The sequence below is a fragment of the Microtus ochrogaster genome, unplaced genomic scaffold (genome assembly GCF_000317375.1).
Source record: "Microtus ochrogaster isolate Prairie Vole_2 unplaced genomic scaffold, MicOch1.0 UNK25, whole genome shotgun sequence".
Classification (NCBI taxonomy): domain Eukaryota; kingdom Metazoa; phylum Chordata; class Mammalia; order Rodentia; family Cricetidae; genus Microtus; species Microtus ochrogaster.
In genome coordinates, this window is record NW_004949123.1 from 1,989,115 (window position 1) to 2,006,941 (window position 17,827).

Sequence of the window (17,827 nt, forward strand, 5' to 3'; positions counted from 1 at the left end):
AAAAAAAAAAAAAAAAACCAAAACCAAACAAACAAACAGAAAAAGCACAGAACAGCTAGCTTAGCTTTTCAGCTATAGTATGGGCCTTCAGAAAATGTTCTGTTAGAAACAATTTTTGCTCAGCACTAACTAAAAACACAGGGCTTCGACAGCCACCTGGTTTGCATTAGGACTTCACTGGATCCAAAGGAAACTTCCCGGAGAAAGTGGTTGGTGGGTGGTGCGGCTGTGGCAGGATTCCCCTGGCCCAGGCTTGAAGGCAGCAGTCTGCTCCAGAGACCCTGGTTAGGGGTGCCAGTGTTTCCTATGTCCAGTCTGGGAACGCCAGTCGGTGGGTTACTTTCATGCGCATGTGTGGTATCCAGGGGTGTCGGCGCTCAGTCCCCTCCATGCGCATGTGCGGTATCCAGGGGTGTCCACCCTCAGTCTCCTCGCTGGTCCCTAAGCTCCTCTTTTTCTCTGCAGCAGGAACAGGCCAGCAGGCTGCTGACCTCACCCTCTGATTCACGTTCATCAGTCACGTGCTGATCTTTTTTCTCTCCCTTCCCTTGACAAATACATTCCATCCCAGACTGGTTTCCTAGGAGACCAAACCCTCCAAAACAGAAATAAACTGTGTGGAAACGGAATGCTCCAAAAGGTCCGTCTCGGAATGTTTAATAATGAGTGAGTCCAATTATCAGAGACATTAGTAAGTTTTTATAACAAAAATATGTGGACTTTCCCTCTGTAGATTTTAAACTCAGCTTTGGATCATGCTTTAAAGACAGCAACCATATTGAAAAAGACCACTGACCAAATGATCAAATCCATTGCCGAAGACCTCGCCAAAGCGCAGCGATGGAGGCACCAACTCAAACACTACTAGTGCCAGCCAAGGCAGCCAAGGGTTAACATTTTTGGTATTCTTCTCCAAAGTATTTTTCTTATGACACGGTGTAGGAGGATGGTCTTCTAGAGAAGACACTAGTACCGTAAGAAATGGACACACGAAGTGCTTAAATGAAGCAGAACAAAACCAAACAGCCTTTGGTATTTATGTGAAAATAAATCTATGTTCTTCCTAATTCACAATAAAAACAATAAAATGAGTACTTTTACCCATTAGTCTGGAACGCTTCATAAAACTGTGTCAGCGAGATGGGGAACAGACCCTGTCACCCGCTGCTGTAAGGCAACGTGACTATTCCTCAGCTCACAGCTGCTCAATCCTGACAAACCCAGCTCACAGCGGCTCAATACTGACAAACCCAGCTTATAGAGGCTCAATCCTAACAAACCCAGCTCACAGAGGCTCGCTTCCTGACAAACCCGCGGTAAAGTCAAAGGATTTTAAATAAGAAGTGCTTGGTATATGGTAGCCTGCTTACAGAACATAATTGCTTAGTGACATAACGTAAAATAGTCTCTCATGACTGCGCAGCTGCCTCGGAGTTGTGGGGCTGCCACTGGCTGTCAGGAGCTCGAGAGTACTGTGCTGTCTTATCATTGGCCTGGGGGGAAAGTCGTCCACATTTGAGGGCTGCTGAGAGGGCTCGGAGGGTAAAGGCACTGGCTGCAAGATGTGACAATCGGAGTTAGATCCCTGGGACCCACAAGGTGGAAGGACGGAGCCAGTTCCTGTAGGTTGTTTTCTGACCTGTGCATGCTACACACACACACACACACACACACACACACACACACACACACACAGAGAGAGAGAGAGAGAGAGAGAGAGAGAGAGAGAGAGAGAGAAAATAAATATAAAAAAAATTCAAATTAGAGAGCTAGGCAGTGGTGGCACACGCCTTGGGGAGGCAGAGGCAGGTGAATCTCTGAGTTTGAGGCCAGCCTGGTCTACAGAGTGAGTTCCAGGACAGGTTCTAAAGCTACACAGAGAAAACCTGTCTCAAAGAAACAAAAGAAAGGAGTAGCTTCAATTGAATGCATGCCAGTTTTACACTGTCATTTAGTTGAAAATAAAGTAAGTTCAATCATTGCTGTGTTTACCAAATTCCAAAAAGTGCCTACCTGACCAGCAGTTCCTCTGCTAAGAGCTTTTAGAAAATCACAGACAGCTCACAGCATGCTACCAAACACAGGAAGGGCCACTGGGTCACTCGGTGTCCTGTATGATGACTGGGAGTCGTGGGGTCTCAGGAGAATGGCCACATCATCTTGGGCAACACAAGCCGTACTTCTGCGGAAAGCCGTACAGCCACCAGCGAAGCAGGCTCGCATTCCTCGTGTATTCCTAAGGCGAAGGCCACGCTCAGCCCCCACATGCTGATGTTTTACTCAAAGGGGGCTCAGCTGAAAACCAACGTGTAAGGCTAGCCCAAAAGAAGAAAGCGGGTGCTAGGCAAAGTGTTTTGAGATTAGGAAGCAACTTTGAACACATCAAAGTGGCAGGGATTTGTGCCACATGGTGTGTCTACAAATTTCATTGGAGGTGAAAGTTCTTTGCACCCTTAATCAGAGGAGACAGTACATTTTCCTTTTCCCACAGTAGGTAACGAGGAATGGTCGGCAGACACGGGAACGAAGGAAATGGAGAGCTACGAGAGTCAGCTGTGGTGGGGAGGTGTGTAAATCAGGTGGGGCTAAGAGTCACCTGGGCGGTTCTAGGAAGGCATTTTCAGCGATGTTTAACTGTGGCAGGACGAACCTCCCTGGACGGATGGCCCTTCCGGTGGGCTGGGATCCGGGCTGAGTAACAGGAGCGAGGATTTGGGGCACCCAGGCTTCTCATTGCTTCTTGGCTGTGATTAGTGAGACCCGCCGTTCTCTTGCACGATGGGCTGCAGCCCTTCTCACACCATGAACCAGACTAAACCTTCATTCTAGAACTTTTGTCAGAGCAATGAGAAAAAACAACACAGAAACCAGGAACGGAGATGTGGAGCCGTTGCTGAGATAAACCTGACCCTGGGGCTGACAGACCTTTGGAACTGGTTTGAGGATGGAATGTGGAGGAGTCTGGTGCTGCCGGCGACAGCAGTGCTGAGTGTTGGCACAGCAGAGCGCGCGGCCGCCATTCGGGTGGGTGAGGAAGAGTCTCAGAGCGCTGAGAGAAACGCGGATGGTGGGGTCTCAGAGGGGAGCGAAGACTCTGTTGGGAACTGGCCTAGAGATCTTCACGTCACATTCTGGTCAGGAATCCAGCTACAGTCTTTCTTCCCATACCTTGAGAACACGAGCGAGGTGGAATTAAGGCACAGAAACATACCGGACAGTGGTTAGCTGTCCTGTGCTGTTGGCTGGGTGAAGAGGGCGCTCTCCTGCCAGACTCCAGTACGTTTATTCTCATCTTCCAGAACTCCCGCCTGAGCCAACTCAGTTACACTCTCTAGAAACACCCTCACAGACACACCCACAGTCTCCTAAACAGTCTGTCTTGTCCTGTTGATGACCAAGATCAACCGTCATAAATCCTCCCTTGACAACCTCACACCCAAACACACTTTTTTTAAAAAAAATATTTATTTATCATGTATGCGATATTCTGTCTGTGTCTATGCCTGAAGGCCAGAAGAGGGCACCAGACCTCATTACAGATGGTTGTGAGCCACCATGTGGTTGCTGGGAGTTGAACTCAGGACCTATGGAAGAGCAGGCAATGCTCTTAACTGCTGAGCCATCTCTCCAGCCCCCCACTCTTTTTAAAGCATGAAATTCCACTTCTGGTCCCTAAAGTCTTATGTTCATATAATGCAAAATGCATTTAGCCCATTCCTAAATGTCCCCAAACTAGAGTCACCAGAGAAGGAGGCTCAGCTGAAGAACCACCTCCATCAGACTGGCCTGTGGGAACATCCACGGGGCATTTTCTTGATTAATGATTCATGTGGGAGGGCCAAGCCCACAGTGGGCAGCACTGCCCCTGGACAGGTGGGCCTTCACTGTGTAAGGAAACAGGCTGAGCAAGCCATGGGGAGCAAGCCAGGAAGAACTCCTTGGTGGTTCTGTCTCAGCTCCTGTCATGACTTCCCTTGAGGGCCGACTGTAGGCCAAGGAAGTCCTTTCTTCCCCAAGGTGCTTTGGTCATGGTGTCTGTCACAGGTAAGTCCACCAGAGAACACATATGGACATTCTAAAAGCTGAAAAGAAAGTCTGTATCGCCTGCTGGCAGCTGCACAGGGAACTTGCCCAACTCATGGAGCCTTGGTCCCACAGTTCTTTGTCTTTTATACACATCATGTACTTCCTGTTTTGCACACTTCTGTTAGCAAGAAGCAGAATTACAGAAGCCAAATAGCAAGGTTAGTACAGTTAGGGACTTTCCTGGATCCTGGGACCACGGTCCAGGTCTTTGATGAATTGGGTCTTTGTTCCTATTTCGGCAGGTGTTGGGGCCTACATTTTGGGAGACTCTATTTCATGTCAAGTTAACAAAAACTAACCAAGCCGGGCGGTGGTGGCGCACACCTTTAATCCCAGCACTTGGGAGGCAGAAGCAGGCGGATCTCTGTGAGTTGGAGACCAGCCTGGTCTACAAGAGCTAGTTCCAGGACAGGCTCCAAAACCACAGAGAAACCCTGTCTCGAAAAAAAAACCAAAAACCAAAAACCAAAAAACAAAAACTAACCAGAAGTATGTGTATAGTTTAGTTGCTTAATGATGTCTTGACCTCAAGAATATATAAAGTGACAATCCTAACATTTTAGAAGACAAGTCATTAAACTGCTTATCAGCGCTGGTATTAGTTGGAGTTCTTGAGAGGAATAGTACTTATCAAATGAACACACACACACACACACACACACACAAACACACACACAGGACTGATCAGAATGGCTTACAGGCTGAGATCCACCCGGTCCAACAAGATTGTCTATCAGCTGAAGGACCAAGAACCTAGTGGCTGCTGGGTCCATGAGGCTGGATGTCCAGGTGGTCTTCAGTATACACTGGAATCCCGAAGAAGTAAGCTCAAATGCCAGTGAAGAATGGTCTTACCAGTGAGAGCTGGAGCAAGCATCCAAGTGTGAGAGCTTCCTTCTTCCGGGTCCTTTACATGGGTTCCCAGTACATGTGGCCCAGATTTAAGGTGGCTCTTCCCACTCTAAAATATCCAGATTAAAAGTGGGTCTTCTGGGGCCGGAAAGATGGCTCAGCAGTTAAGAGCATTGCCTGCTCTTCCAAAGGTCCTGAGTTCAACTCCCAGCAACCACATGGTGGCTCACAACCATCTATAATGAGGTCAGGTGCCCTCTTCTGGCCTGAAGGCATATATTGTATACTAAATAAACATTAAAAAAGTGGATCTTCCCACTTCAGATGATTTAATTAAAAACAAACAAACAAAAAGCCCAAACCCAGAGGTATACCCAGACATTTCAGTTTTAGTTAATTCCATATGTAGTCAAATTGACAACCAAGAATAGCTTTCACAGGGCTTATGAGAATTTGTAACATTCCTCACAAAATACCAGAAAAGCTTTAGAGTTATCGTTTAAGTATTTTATTGTTGCTGTTATTATTGTGTGTATGTGTGTGTATGCACACACGTGTGTATTGTGCATATGTTGGTGCATCTATACCATAGCACACATGTGAAGGTCAGAAAACTCCGTGGAGTTTTCTCCTTCCACCTTTACACGGGTTCTGGGAATTGACCAACCCTCTTTTTTTAAACCTAGCTCCTATATTAGACTTCAAAGGACCAAACTAGAACGAAGCCACTAGCGCTATGTGACAAGCAGTCAAACTGAACTTTAAAAGCAAAGCGCACAGCAGGGAGGGAGCTCAGGCCAAGGATCAGCTTCAGAGGCCCACTGGTCCCAGAAGCCTGCTCCTGTCAGATTGGCCCTACCCCTTAAGGGTTCCTCAGCTTCCCAAAATGGCACCAGCAACTAGGGAACGAGTATTTAAACCGTGGTCTATGGGAGCACTTCACAATGAGACTGGAACACAGGCAATACCATAAAAGGTTCTGGATAAGGGCCAGGCTCCAATTAAAAGGGGTACTTGATTCTGTCACTGGGCTGTCTTTCCTCGGAGCATAAGTGCATTTAAATTTAACTTGACGATCCATCTTGGACGCCAAGGTTCATTATCTCATCCCCAGGTTTAAAGCTGCCCTCCTAGCCAGGCGGTGGTGGCGCACACCTTTAATCCCAGCACTCGGGAGGCAGAGGCAGACAGATCTCTGGGAGTTCGAGGCCAGCCTGGTCTACAAGAGCTAGTTCTGGGACAGGCACCAAAGCTACAGAGAAACCCTGTCTCGAAAAACCAAGAAAAAAAAAAAAAGAAAAAAAGCTGCACCCTCCTGGGCTGCTGAAATGACCAGAAAGGGTACCTTCTCCAGGGCTGGCAACCTGAGCTGGGTCCCCAGAATCCATGCGGCGGAGAGGGCTGACCCTGCAGTGCTCTTGGCCCTTCCCTCACACTGGCCCTCCACAAGAAATAACTCTGAGAATGCAGAGCCGTACACTTTGTGCTGGAGACGGCTCAGCAGCAGTCAAGAGCACTGACTGCTCTTCCAGGGGACGTGGGTTCCATTCCCAGCACCCACACAGCAGAGCACAACTGTCTGCGGCTCCAGTTCCAGGGGATCCGACGCCCTCTTTGCCTCTGTGGGTACACTGCAGGCACATGATGCACAGTCACACATAAACACAAAATACTCCTACAAATAGTTGAAATAAATTTTTAATTGTACACGTCTCTGGCTGTTTAAACTTTCTTATGCAACTCACCAGTTCTGCACATTGGGGTTCGTCCCTGAGACCCAGATGAAGTCACCAAGCCTGCCCTCCTCGTGCTGTCCTCCTACAAGGGGTGTTTGCACTTACACAATCGTGCACATGTTTAAAGCATTTATGGATATGGGCTGCAGGGATGGGTCAGCAGCTGCTTTTCCAGAGGGTCCAGATTTGATTTCCAGGACCAACATGGTGGCTCAGAGTAGTCTGTAACTGCTGTTCCAGCGGACCCGACACCCAGGGGATCTGACACCCTGTTCCCATCTCCACAGGCACTGCACTCACGTGGTGCATAGGTGAAACAGAGACAACTAAAGTAAAAATAGATCTTAAAAAATAAATAAAAGGAGAGGAGTGGGGGGAGGGCGGGAGGAGTGGGAGGCTGGGAGGAGGCGGAAATTTTTTTTTCTCAATAAAAAAAAATAAAAAAAAATAAATAAAAAACCATGGATTCCTTGAAACAAGTCCATGGAATCCTAGATCCTAAACATTCAATTTAAAAAATAAAACAAAATAAACCACATCCTACTTTTGTCTTATTAAACCATATTCTAAGTGTAACTTTTTATTTTCCCCAATGTCTGGATCATTATGAGTACTCACTGAAACACAACTAGTTCAAGAAATAAAGGAATGGGCAGAGGCATTAAAGACAGTCAAGGCTACACAGAGAGACCAGTCTCCAAAACAAACAAACAAACAAACAAACACCCCAGCGAGTTCTGATCTGCAAGGGGACTTGCTCAGTCTGAAGCTGTGCTCTCCTGTCCTAGCTCTGGGATGTCCTTTCTTCTAATTCTGTTCTGCTAGTGCACTAGAAAACCCAGCTAGTTATGCAGAACTGTACTCCTGACACTGAGTCCGGGCTCTCTCCTGCCTGAGGGTGGGGTGCAGTGAACTCAGCTCCAGACTCCTCCAGCGCATTCCTTAACAGTGGAGGGAGATCACAAAGCCTACGGGAAATAAACAAACTCCTCTAGATATCTTTTTTCTTTTTAAAGATTTATGAACTTTATGTGTATGAAGGTTTTGCACCCTTGTATGTAAGTGTACCATATGCCTGTGGCAGCCACTTACGTGGATACTGGGAATCGAACCCTGATTGTCTGGAAGGTAAATAATCTTAAAAAAACAAAAACAACAACAAACTTTAATTGATTCTTTGTGAATTTCATATTATGCACTCCGGTCTCGTCCTACTTACCTCACTCCACCACCAGCACCAGGATCACTGCCATCACCGCACGCGCGCACACACACACACACACACACACACACACACACACACACACACACACACAGAGTCTTGTCGCGGAAGTTGCAGTGTGGCCCACTGAGACACAGTTTACCCGTTAGTCCGTTCATATTTACTTGTAAATATCATCGGTCTGGCTGGAGGCCTTTGGTTTCTGCTCTCACTGGGGCTTCTTCTGGATACCCTGTTGTTGGCTGGTGTCATGGAGATCCTGTTGTTTTGGATCTGTAGTTTTCGTCCCCTTCACGTGCTCCAAAAGTTCACAGATTCCGTGGATGCCGGGGTGGGCCACCTCACAGCCCTGGTTCTGGCCCGGCTGGTAGCTGGGTTGTCAGTGATTGCCCGTATCACTACTGGGTGAGCTCTCCAGCGCTCTCTTGGCCACCTCACCCTCTGCAGCCTGCAGCAAGGAGCAAGGCCTGTTCTCTGCTTTCGGGTCCTCAGATCTGGGTCCCCCACTTGTAGGTCACCAAGGCCAGCTGTTTTGCCCAGGCAGGGTGCAGGGCCCTCTTTCCTGATTGCTATAGGGGGTATGGTGAGAGGGGAGCAGGGTCGGCTCTCCTGTTCTCACTCCCTCAGGGTTGGCTTGGCTGCATCCCTACCACAGGGTCAGCTCTACTGTGCAGCCAGGTGAAGTACATGCCTGTGGCAAGGGGTGTGTGTTAGGGGGAGGTCACCCCTGTGGTACCCAGTGAAGGGTGGGGCTGGCTCAGTACAGCATGGTTCCAATGACCTCTGGGCCAACACAGGTCATGACCGTCACCACTGACCCCAGCTGCAGCAGGACAGACCAGACGTCCCTCAGCAGCGCTTGGGCTGGGCTGCCACCGAGGCCCCCGTGGTAGCACAGGCCACATCCTCTATTTTAAACAGAAAGGGGTTTAAGAGAAAATTAGCACTATATGGACTGAACAGGTTATATTTAGGAATATATATGCATACAATAATAATTAGTGAAAAAAGAAGCCATGAATTTGAAGGCGAGCAGGGCGGGGGGTTGGTGGGAAGGGAGAGACGTTATATTAAAATCTCAAAAAAAAAGAATTAGATCCTTACAAAATCACTGAACAGTCCACAGATACAGAAAACAGGAATTAAGGCCACTGTCAATATGACCACGAGGGCAGGCAGGAAGCAGGCACCGAGGCACTAAGACTGGGCGAGACTGCTCCAGACAACAGGCCATACTAGCGTGGCTGCCAAGATGGCCTCTGCCTTCTTCCTGCCTTCCAAATTTTGACAAAACAAATGCTTATGAATGACAGACCTCCACTTCAGAACCTATAAAACGTCACTTCCAGGTTTTCCTCTCAGTGGTATGGGGCGGGGAGGGAGGGGTAAGACAATGCCAACAGCCTGGAGCCAATACTGAACACACATGTTCATACATTAACTTCTGTTCAGTCGGATGGAAGTAACTGCGGAAAGTCAAATGTTCTAGAAGAAACTGAATTTATACTCCTAGGGTGAAGTTCTGGAGCCCAGAGAGAAAAGTTATAGACACTTACATAACAATTGTGACGGCTATTCTTGCTGTCAACTTGACTATATGTGGAGTTAACTAACACCCAGAAATGGCTGGTGGGCACACCTGTGACCTGTGAGGGATTTTTGCTTAATTAAATCATTCCAAGTGGGAAGTCCCACTTCTAACAGATCTTTGAGGTGGGAAGACCCACCTTGCGTCCAGAACATTTGATCTGGGAAGACCCACCTCTCATCTGGCCGCACGCTCTGCTGTCCGCCTATATAGACACAGGAGGAGTTCTGCTCTGTGCGGGCTTGCTGCCCTCGCCAGCAAGTCCCTCCTTCACTGGCCTTCCAGCCTATTTCAGGTCTGGCGTATATGAAGACCAGCTGAGACATTCAGCCTCGTGGACTGAACAACTGCTGGATTGCTGGGCTTTCTGTTTATCTTTTAAATATATTTTTGAAAAATTTCATTTTCATTTTATATACCAACCTCAGTTCCCCCTCCGTCCCCTTCTCCCACTGACTTTCTGTTTATAGGCAGCCGCTGTTAGATCAGTGGATAGAGGGGGTGGGGGATCATGATCCAGTCTGAGCTCTGTTACTCTAGAGAACCCCGACTACGACAGTTATAAAGCGGTAGAGCACTTGTGTCTGATCCCCAGCCCTGGAGGGACAATAACAACGCAGTGAACCTAGCAAAGGTCTAAGCACACACGTGCTGGGCCACGGTAGCTATTTGCATTATGGAAATATTCATGCAAGTTGGCAGATAGTGCAGCATCACTTATAAAAACAAAACTCTGAACAGGAGCAATTCAAAGTTAGAATGCTCACAGTCAGGCAGAGATCTGAAAAAGATGCTCCTCTATGGAACACACACCTCCAAACCTATCTGCATCACCGAGCTTCACACAGACAATATATTGGTTTTGAAAATCATTAGGTATTGAGTTGATGGCTCTTCTTTTTCTTCTTTCTGGCTCCAATTCGGAATCAAAAAAGAGAAAAAGCTTAGAAAATGTTGATAACTATATATTTATTTCTTAGAATGTTCATGATTATTTTTGGTTTCTAACTTGAACAGACATGATCTCAAACCTATAAAACTGTGTTCTTTAGGAGTATCTTGCAGGTAATATACACAGTAAAATCATATTAATAATTGGAATTATTTTATACATTAAAAATTATTTCAGTTTTAAGAAACTGCACTTATAGGAAACAATTCTATCATACATACATTTACAGTTTTTAGTTTTATAATCTCTTCATTCAAAATTATTTTGCCCCAAAACACTGTATTTCAGAGTAAGTATCCAGTAAGTAATTAGTATGTATATAGGTGGCTGTAAAAACCACTCATATCTCTAACAGATCCTGCTCCAGAGGTGAAAACTTCCTGGTTAGAAAGCACTTAAATGTTGTATCTTGTACAAAGCAGCAACAGTATTTAAATTATTAGAAATGGTAAATTCAATAATACATAAAGTCTCTTAAGAGTATACTTGAAAAGCACATTATTCCATAAAATATTTACATTGTTTAAATTATAACAGCAACGTCTTCTGTTTTAGCTGAACATATTAACAAAACCCTTACACAGTAATAAAAAGCTACTCTTCCTTAAGAAAAGAAACTTTGTCCTTTGATTTATTCAGCATTTTTATATCATCCAGCAGTTTTCTGGGCGTTAAAATATGTGTAGAACCTGGTGGAAGAAATTGTAAATTTTCAGAATTAGAAAAACTTCTTTGGCTTAAAATCTTGTCCTTCCCATACACCAATGCCTGGTGCGTTTGAACAACATCTCCTACAGAGTTTTTATAGAAGCCGCACCGACCTTGTCACTGAGCATGCTCAGCGACTCTTCAGAAATACCGCCCTCCCATCTTAGTGTTTTGTCTGATCTGTGCTACAGACTGGTGTCCAGAAAAGAGAAAAACGGGGATTCCCTGTCCTCGGCACAGAACTATAGCAGCCGTCGTCTGCGGGCAGAGAAGCCTGGCACACAGCCCTGCAGCGCTGGGACTCAAAGCCTGGCATACAGCCCTGCAGCTAGGAGACTTTACCTATGAGTGGCTTCACTGGAAAAAATTCTAATTGACTTCACTATTAGTGTGTATGCACACGCATGCATACATGCAGTTACATGTGTGCCGTGGCACAGCATGGAGGCCAGAGGACGGCTCTCAGGAGAGTGTTCTCTCCCAACACCATGGGCTCTGGGCCTGGAGGCTGCCAGACTCGCACAGCAAGCATTTTTTATCCATTGCTAGCCCAGGCTGGTTTTCAAACTCAGTTCCACACAGGCCTCATGTTAGATCCATATATGTGAAAACAAACACTTCTGAAGTAAAAATGCATTAATATGTCACAAAAGTACTTAATGGCCACAGCAAATAATATCAGAAGACACAGTTTTAAAGGAGCAGGCTCAAGCCTCTAAAAACAGGATATTTTAAAATAAAATTATCAAAATACCAACTAGGAAGAAAAAACTTCAGGAATTTTACAAAACATTGCCTTAAACGTTTAAGAAACAGAAAAGACAGAAGTCTTACCAATAATAACCTCACAGGATTTATGTGCCTGAGAAACTTCATAAGCACAGCGCATCTCAGAGTATGTAATTCCTCCAATCACAAAAATAATCAGCCTGGACCCATTTTTCCGGTCCAGCTCTAAATAGTTAGTTCTGGGTTTCTGGCGAGCACTAGAAAGTAAAAAATAAAACAAACACATTATAACCATTCTCAAACTTACCTTTGGAACCAGCTGTCTTGATCTTAATGAAGTAAGGAATCAGGGTACAATTTCACCACAGTAGGCAAAGGCAACCCGCCTCACTCCAGAGTTCAATTTGAATAAATCACTTACAGTTTTTCTTGGGAGGATAAGATAGTAGGACAGAGAACTCAAGGCTGGCCTAGGAGATGGATGGATGGATGGATAGATAGATAGATAGATAGATAGATAGATAGATAGATAGATAGATAGATAGATGTAGATACACATAACACCTTAATTCCAAAACCTAAATAAAACCCACTAAGTCTAGCTCAGCATTTTTACTTATAAGGCCAATGTGATTTTATTTTAATGTTTAAAATATTTTTAAATTTTCATTTTGTGTGCATGGCTGTTTTGCCTTCATGTAAGTCTGTGCACCACATGTATGCAGAGAAGGGTATTGGATCCCCTGGAACTGGAGTTACAGACAGTTGTGAACTGTCATATGGGTGCTGGGAATTGAACCTGGATCCTTTGGAAGAGCAGCCAGAGCTCCTAAGCTCTGAGCCATCCTTCTAGCTTCCTCTTTTATTTAATATGAGAACCTATTATCCCTGAAAAGTCTATGTGCTGAAATTTTTAGGAAATCAGGGGTGAAACCCTGCAGAGTGAGATCTGAAGGCAGAAGGGGAGGACCCAGGGGTACTGGGACAGCCACTGCTGGGATTCCACAACTGGATGGTGGACAAACACTGTTTGGACCCAAGCAAGGACAGCTGCGGTGTCCATCACATCTGTCAGAAGTGGAACAGGAGTGTCCTGAGGAACCAAAAATCGAAAAAACAACAGCAAAACAAAACCCAAGGACATGCTCTGTTGGCTGTGCTAGCTAACTGCTCATCTGCTCACAAGCAGGGAGACTGAAGACCATCTGGGAAAAGATGGGAAGGAAAAAAGCTGGCCATGGGAGAGCATATTCTTCAGGCCTCGGTGTGATCGATGGAGGACGGAAGGCACATAGATACCTGAAGTAATAACAATGTCTGCCCAGACAACTACTGATCACTAAACTACACAGACAGAAACAACCGCTAGAGTCAAGCTGAAAATAAACAAACTCCAAAGGCCTATGCGACTCTACACAGCAAGAGAGAAAAAGTCTACAGTTTAAGTCTACACAATTATACCAAAAGGGGCTGGAGAGAGGCTCCGACGGTGGGTATTACTCTCACAGGATTCAAGTTCGGTTCACGGCTGCCTGTGACTCCAGCTCCAGGAGATGGATCCAATATATCTGGGCTGTGTGGACATTTGCACACACTTTCCCAAATATACTCATAATTAAAATAAATCTTCAAAAGGTCACCACAGAAAGCAACTCAGGAGTTGCTCTACTGCGTTCTCTAAAAGGTGCATCTTCAATAAAAGGTAGTGACCATGTGTGGTCACAGTGTGCGGTGGCCCATACTTTGGCAGAGGCTGTACTGAATTACCTGTCTGAATGTAGACTGTAAAGATGTCGTTCACCAGTGCAGGCTCAGCAGAAATGGCACGAGAGCTGACCGGCAGTGACTTAGAAGTGATGCGCTCGCCTAGCCTAGGTTTCACCTTCAGCACCACAGACTAATGAAACAAACGGCAGAAGCGGAAACTGCAGAGACCCAACGGCAAATGCAGACATGCCGCACAATGAAATACAGTCAACAGATGCGCAGAGAGCAGCCCTGACCCTCAAAGGAACTAAAGGTAAACAGGGGAGACAACTGCAGAACCAAGGGAAAGCAGAGCTCCAGCGACACCAGGACAACGCCAGTCTTCAGAGTATAAGAGAGAGAAAGGGATCACTCAAAAATACAACACCGAAAACCCCCAAACTTGATAAAGACAAAAGAACACAACAAACCCCCAGGGAGAATAAGCAAGAGAGAACTGCATGTTGACATAACACAGTTAAATTGAAAGCAGCCAAATATCAAGAGAAAACCCTACACGGGCCATGAGACGACTCCTTAGGAAAAGTGTCTTGCTTGCTACCAGGCCTGATGGCTTGAGTTCAGTTTTCAGGACCTACATGGTAGCAGGGAGAACTTTCTCCTAAGTTGTCTTTTGACTTCTGCACAAGTGCTGTGTCATTTCTGCATCCACGTACAGTAGTAAAAATACCCAAACCCAAAGCGCTGCAAAGCAGAATTCAGTAAGTTCCATAGGAAGAAATATAGTTATAAAAGAAGAATAGACATACAGGTAAGTGACTAAACTCAGAAGACAAGAAAAATAGGAGAATAAATCAGAGCACAAAACAGAAGGGAGGGAGGGAGGGAACTATGCTATAAAAGGAGGCAGGTGTGTGGGGAGGTGCCAGTTTCATTATTCTGTATTATAATTTCTGATCAGGTCACAGTTGAAGAAAACTACCTTTTACATTACTACATGCTTCAGAGAGAATACTGTGCAGCATCTTCAACCACTGTCTGTAGCCTCCTAGCACAAACATTTTAGTGACTTTGTTTATAGGTTTACCTCACGGCTCCAGAGCCATTCCACACTGCTGGGCACCGGGAACAATATGGCCATTCTTTGGAATCCAATCTATTATCGATGGCATCCTAGGAAGAAAACCATTAACCATCAAGAAAATGTAGTACCAGAAATTTGTTCTGTACACAGCTCTAATGAGATTAAAGGTGCACAGCCCTTCTTTACACCCGTAAGTCTTGTAGTAAAAATGAATACACTGGGGCTGGAGAGACGGCTCAGTGAGAAAGAGCACTTACTGCTCTTCTGGAGACTGAAATTTAGTTCCCAGAACCCACATCAGCTCACACTGCCTGTAACTCTAGCTCCAGGATCCCATGCCTCTGGTTTCCATGGGCACCTGCACTCACGTGCACATACCCAAACATATATATACACACACAATTAAATTAATAAAAGTAAACTTAAAAATGAATGTACTAGTTTACTCACATAATAAACCAAAACACATTTCAGATCTGCCTTTCTTTACTGGGGGTCTGCAGGGGTCTGAGAACCTGTCAGCTCTAGGGATACTGGAGTTCCTAAGTGGCATGCAGGCCACTGTCCCTCATGGCAGTGCCTCTGAAACAGAATGCACAGACCTAACCCTGAGACACGGAGACAATCCAATGGCTGTGGAATGGGTTTCTGTTCACTGGGTTTTTAAAAAAACTCCCTCTTTTCTCAGTGCTACATTTTATGATATGCTATGTATATGTTTGGATTATATAAACAGATTATGAATGCTTTATTAATACAGCAGTATATATTTGGTCAGTCAACAAGTTCATGCTCATATTTTAGAATTTATTATGGTTCCATTTTTATTAGTCAATACAATTTGCTTTACAGATGATGGCAAAGAAAAGTGGACCCAGAAGGACAAAGCAATTCAAGGGGATTTTAATAAGACTGCTAGAGAGCCGGGTGGTGGTGGCGCACGCCTTTAATCCCAGTGCTCGGAAGGCAGAGGCAGGCGGATCTCTGTGAGTTTGAAGCCAGCCTGGGCTACAGAGTGAGTTCCAGGACAGGCTCCAAAGCTACACAGCAAAACCCTGTCTCACAACAAAAGCAACAAACCAAACCAAACAAACAAACAAACAAACAAGACTGCCAGAGAGGAAGAAATCATGTTTTAAGTTAGGAGAAACCCTAGAAGCCATAGACAGCCACAGAACCAATGTGCAGTTTCTGGATTTAGCATGAAAACCTTGTTAAGAGTTAAAACAGGGACGATTATGCAGAAACTGTTCCTGGATAATCACTGTTGGGGTAGGAGGCAACTTACATCGCAGAAGACAAAGTCTAAGTTCCTTACACTTTTCGGATGTCTTCATGCATTTACAAGTGACGTAAAATTAGTTTTGAAAAGCAGAATAATAGTAAGAGCATTAGCACTGAAAGGAAAGTAGAAATTAGAGCTATAATTAGTCAAAGGAAAGCTGGTAGAATTTTTTTTATTGAGCTCCTAAGGCAATTTTAAAATTAGTTTATAATTCCTATAAATTAATATTTTCTAAGAGCAAACAGCACTAAAAAAAGCAATCCACCTGACGACTCTAACAACAAACTACAGTTTAATCACATACTTTTCAGTTTTTTGCTTTTTGTTTCAAGATAAGGTTTCTGTTTAGTCCTGGCTGTCTTTGAACTCAGAGATCTGCCTGCCTCTGCCTCCTGAGTGCCGGGATTAAAGGCACGTGCCACCACTGCCCAACTTATCATTTACTAAGTAATATCGAAATGTCATTGTGTCCAACTGTCATTCAAATTAATTTATGCGACATAGTTATTTAAAAGAACAGCAATGTTTTTCAAGAAATGTGTGTGCTCGTTTTTTAAAAAATTTAGATAGTGATGAATTTTCCTGAGGACCCTAAGACTTCAAAAGCTTCTCTGCCTATGAAATCCCAGTAGATAAACTTTCGTTTGTGACCCTCCAAGTACTCCAGACACCCCTGCATGTCAGCTATGCTCACAATGATAGTAAACAAGAGTAAGGCGCAGCCACAGGGGACGCTCAGGTTAGTGGGAGGCTGTGATCTTACCTCCATGATGTCCTTGATAAAGGGTGTCCACCGGGAGAGCTGGAAGGTCTCTTCTGCAGACCGGTCTTTTCTTACTGGTTTGGCTTGCTGGGACTAACAGAATTAAAGGGACAGATCATTTCAGAATGTCACTTACATTTTCAAAAGAAGGTTTAATTACCAGCAACTCTGCATTCCATTTAACAGGAAAACCGCCTACTTAAAAAAAAAAAAAAGAAAAAAAGAAAAGAAATCACACCAACTTGGTGCATGTGAGGTCACTTAACAGTATCTGTACCTTCGCAGTAAATTTGAGTGTCATAAAGGGTTAATTTACGTAAAAGTATCATAAAATTTGGTGGGAAAGTGTTCTAAATGGAGACCTTTCAAATTTGACTCTGAGCCTTATTTTTGCTTATTTATCATTTATATTTATAAGGACCTCAGGTATACTAGGCAAGTTCCACACTACCAAGCTGTGTGCCCAGTCTGAGCCTAAACTGTTTCCGGAGGATGTGATTTCTCTCTGTGCCACTGACACAGGTGAATCAAGGGAGAGAAAGGTATTTAGAAAAGAACATCGGGGTGGGTGCGCAGCTCAGGCGGCCAGAGCGCTCGCCTCGTAGTCCCAGCACCACATATGCCAGTGTGGTAGGCGCAACTGTAACCCAGCACTAGAAGGTAGAGACAGGCGTTTAAGGTTATCCTTAAACATAGTAAATTTGAAACCAGCCTGGACTACATGAGACCTTGACACAGAAAATGAAAACAAAAACAAAACAAAACAAAAATCCCAACTGCTTACTTAATAATCAAATTCTATAAGATGAAGTCAAGAATGTCTATAAGATTCCCATCAACAAAAACAGTTAATGTAAGGACCTTATGGTACAATGGCAGTGTGCCTAAGTCCAAAAGTAGTTAAGGCATGCACATGCACATACACACAAAGTCCAAAAGTAGTTCATACATGCACATGCATGCGCACACACACACACACACACACACACACACACACACACACACACACACACACACACACGGGGAACCTCCTTCAGCCAATGGCCTTTGAGAGGCTGGACCAGGTAGGGCGTGGCCTTGGGTACCAAAAAGACCCAGGCCCACTGGCTTGCGCC

The 17,827-nt window shown here is 45.0% G+C and overlaps 2 protein-coding genes across 3 annotated transcripts in view; one reads left to right on the forward strand and one right to left on the reverse strand.

The window, feature by feature from the left end:
- The window catches only part of Aknad1 (AKNA domain containing 1), a 37,945-nt gene extending 37,017 nt beyond the window's left edge, over positions 1-928 (forward strand). The window contains exon 11 of the mRNA XM_005367904.2: positions 734-928. Coding sequence (XP_005367961.1) covers positions 734-868 — 135 coding nt within the window. The 3' untranslated portion in view covers positions 869-928. The remainder of the gene's footprint in view (positions 1-733) is intronic.
- An 8,920-nt stretch (positions 929-9,848) lies between these two features.
- Positions 9,849-17,827, reverse strand: part of Stxbp3 (syntaxin binding protein 3) — a 51,600-nt gene continuing 43,621 nt past the window's right edge. Inside the window, exons 16-19 of one of the 2 annotated variants that reach the window (XM_005367905.3) lie at positions 16,713-16,805; positions 14,668-14,753; positions 11,979-12,130; positions 9,849-11,125 (exon numbers count right to left, since the gene is read on the reverse strand). In XM_005367905.3, the coding sequence (XP_005367962.1) occupies positions 11,031-11,125; positions 11,979-12,130; positions 14,668-14,753; positions 16,713-16,805 (426 nt within the window). In that variant the 3' untranslated portion in view covers positions 9,849-11,030. Of the gene's footprint in view, positions 11,126-11,978; positions 12,131-14,667; positions 14,754-15,838; positions 16,062-16,712; positions 16,806-17,827 lie in introns of those variants that run through there. The other variant, XM_026789647.1, reaches the window with a different exon arrangement.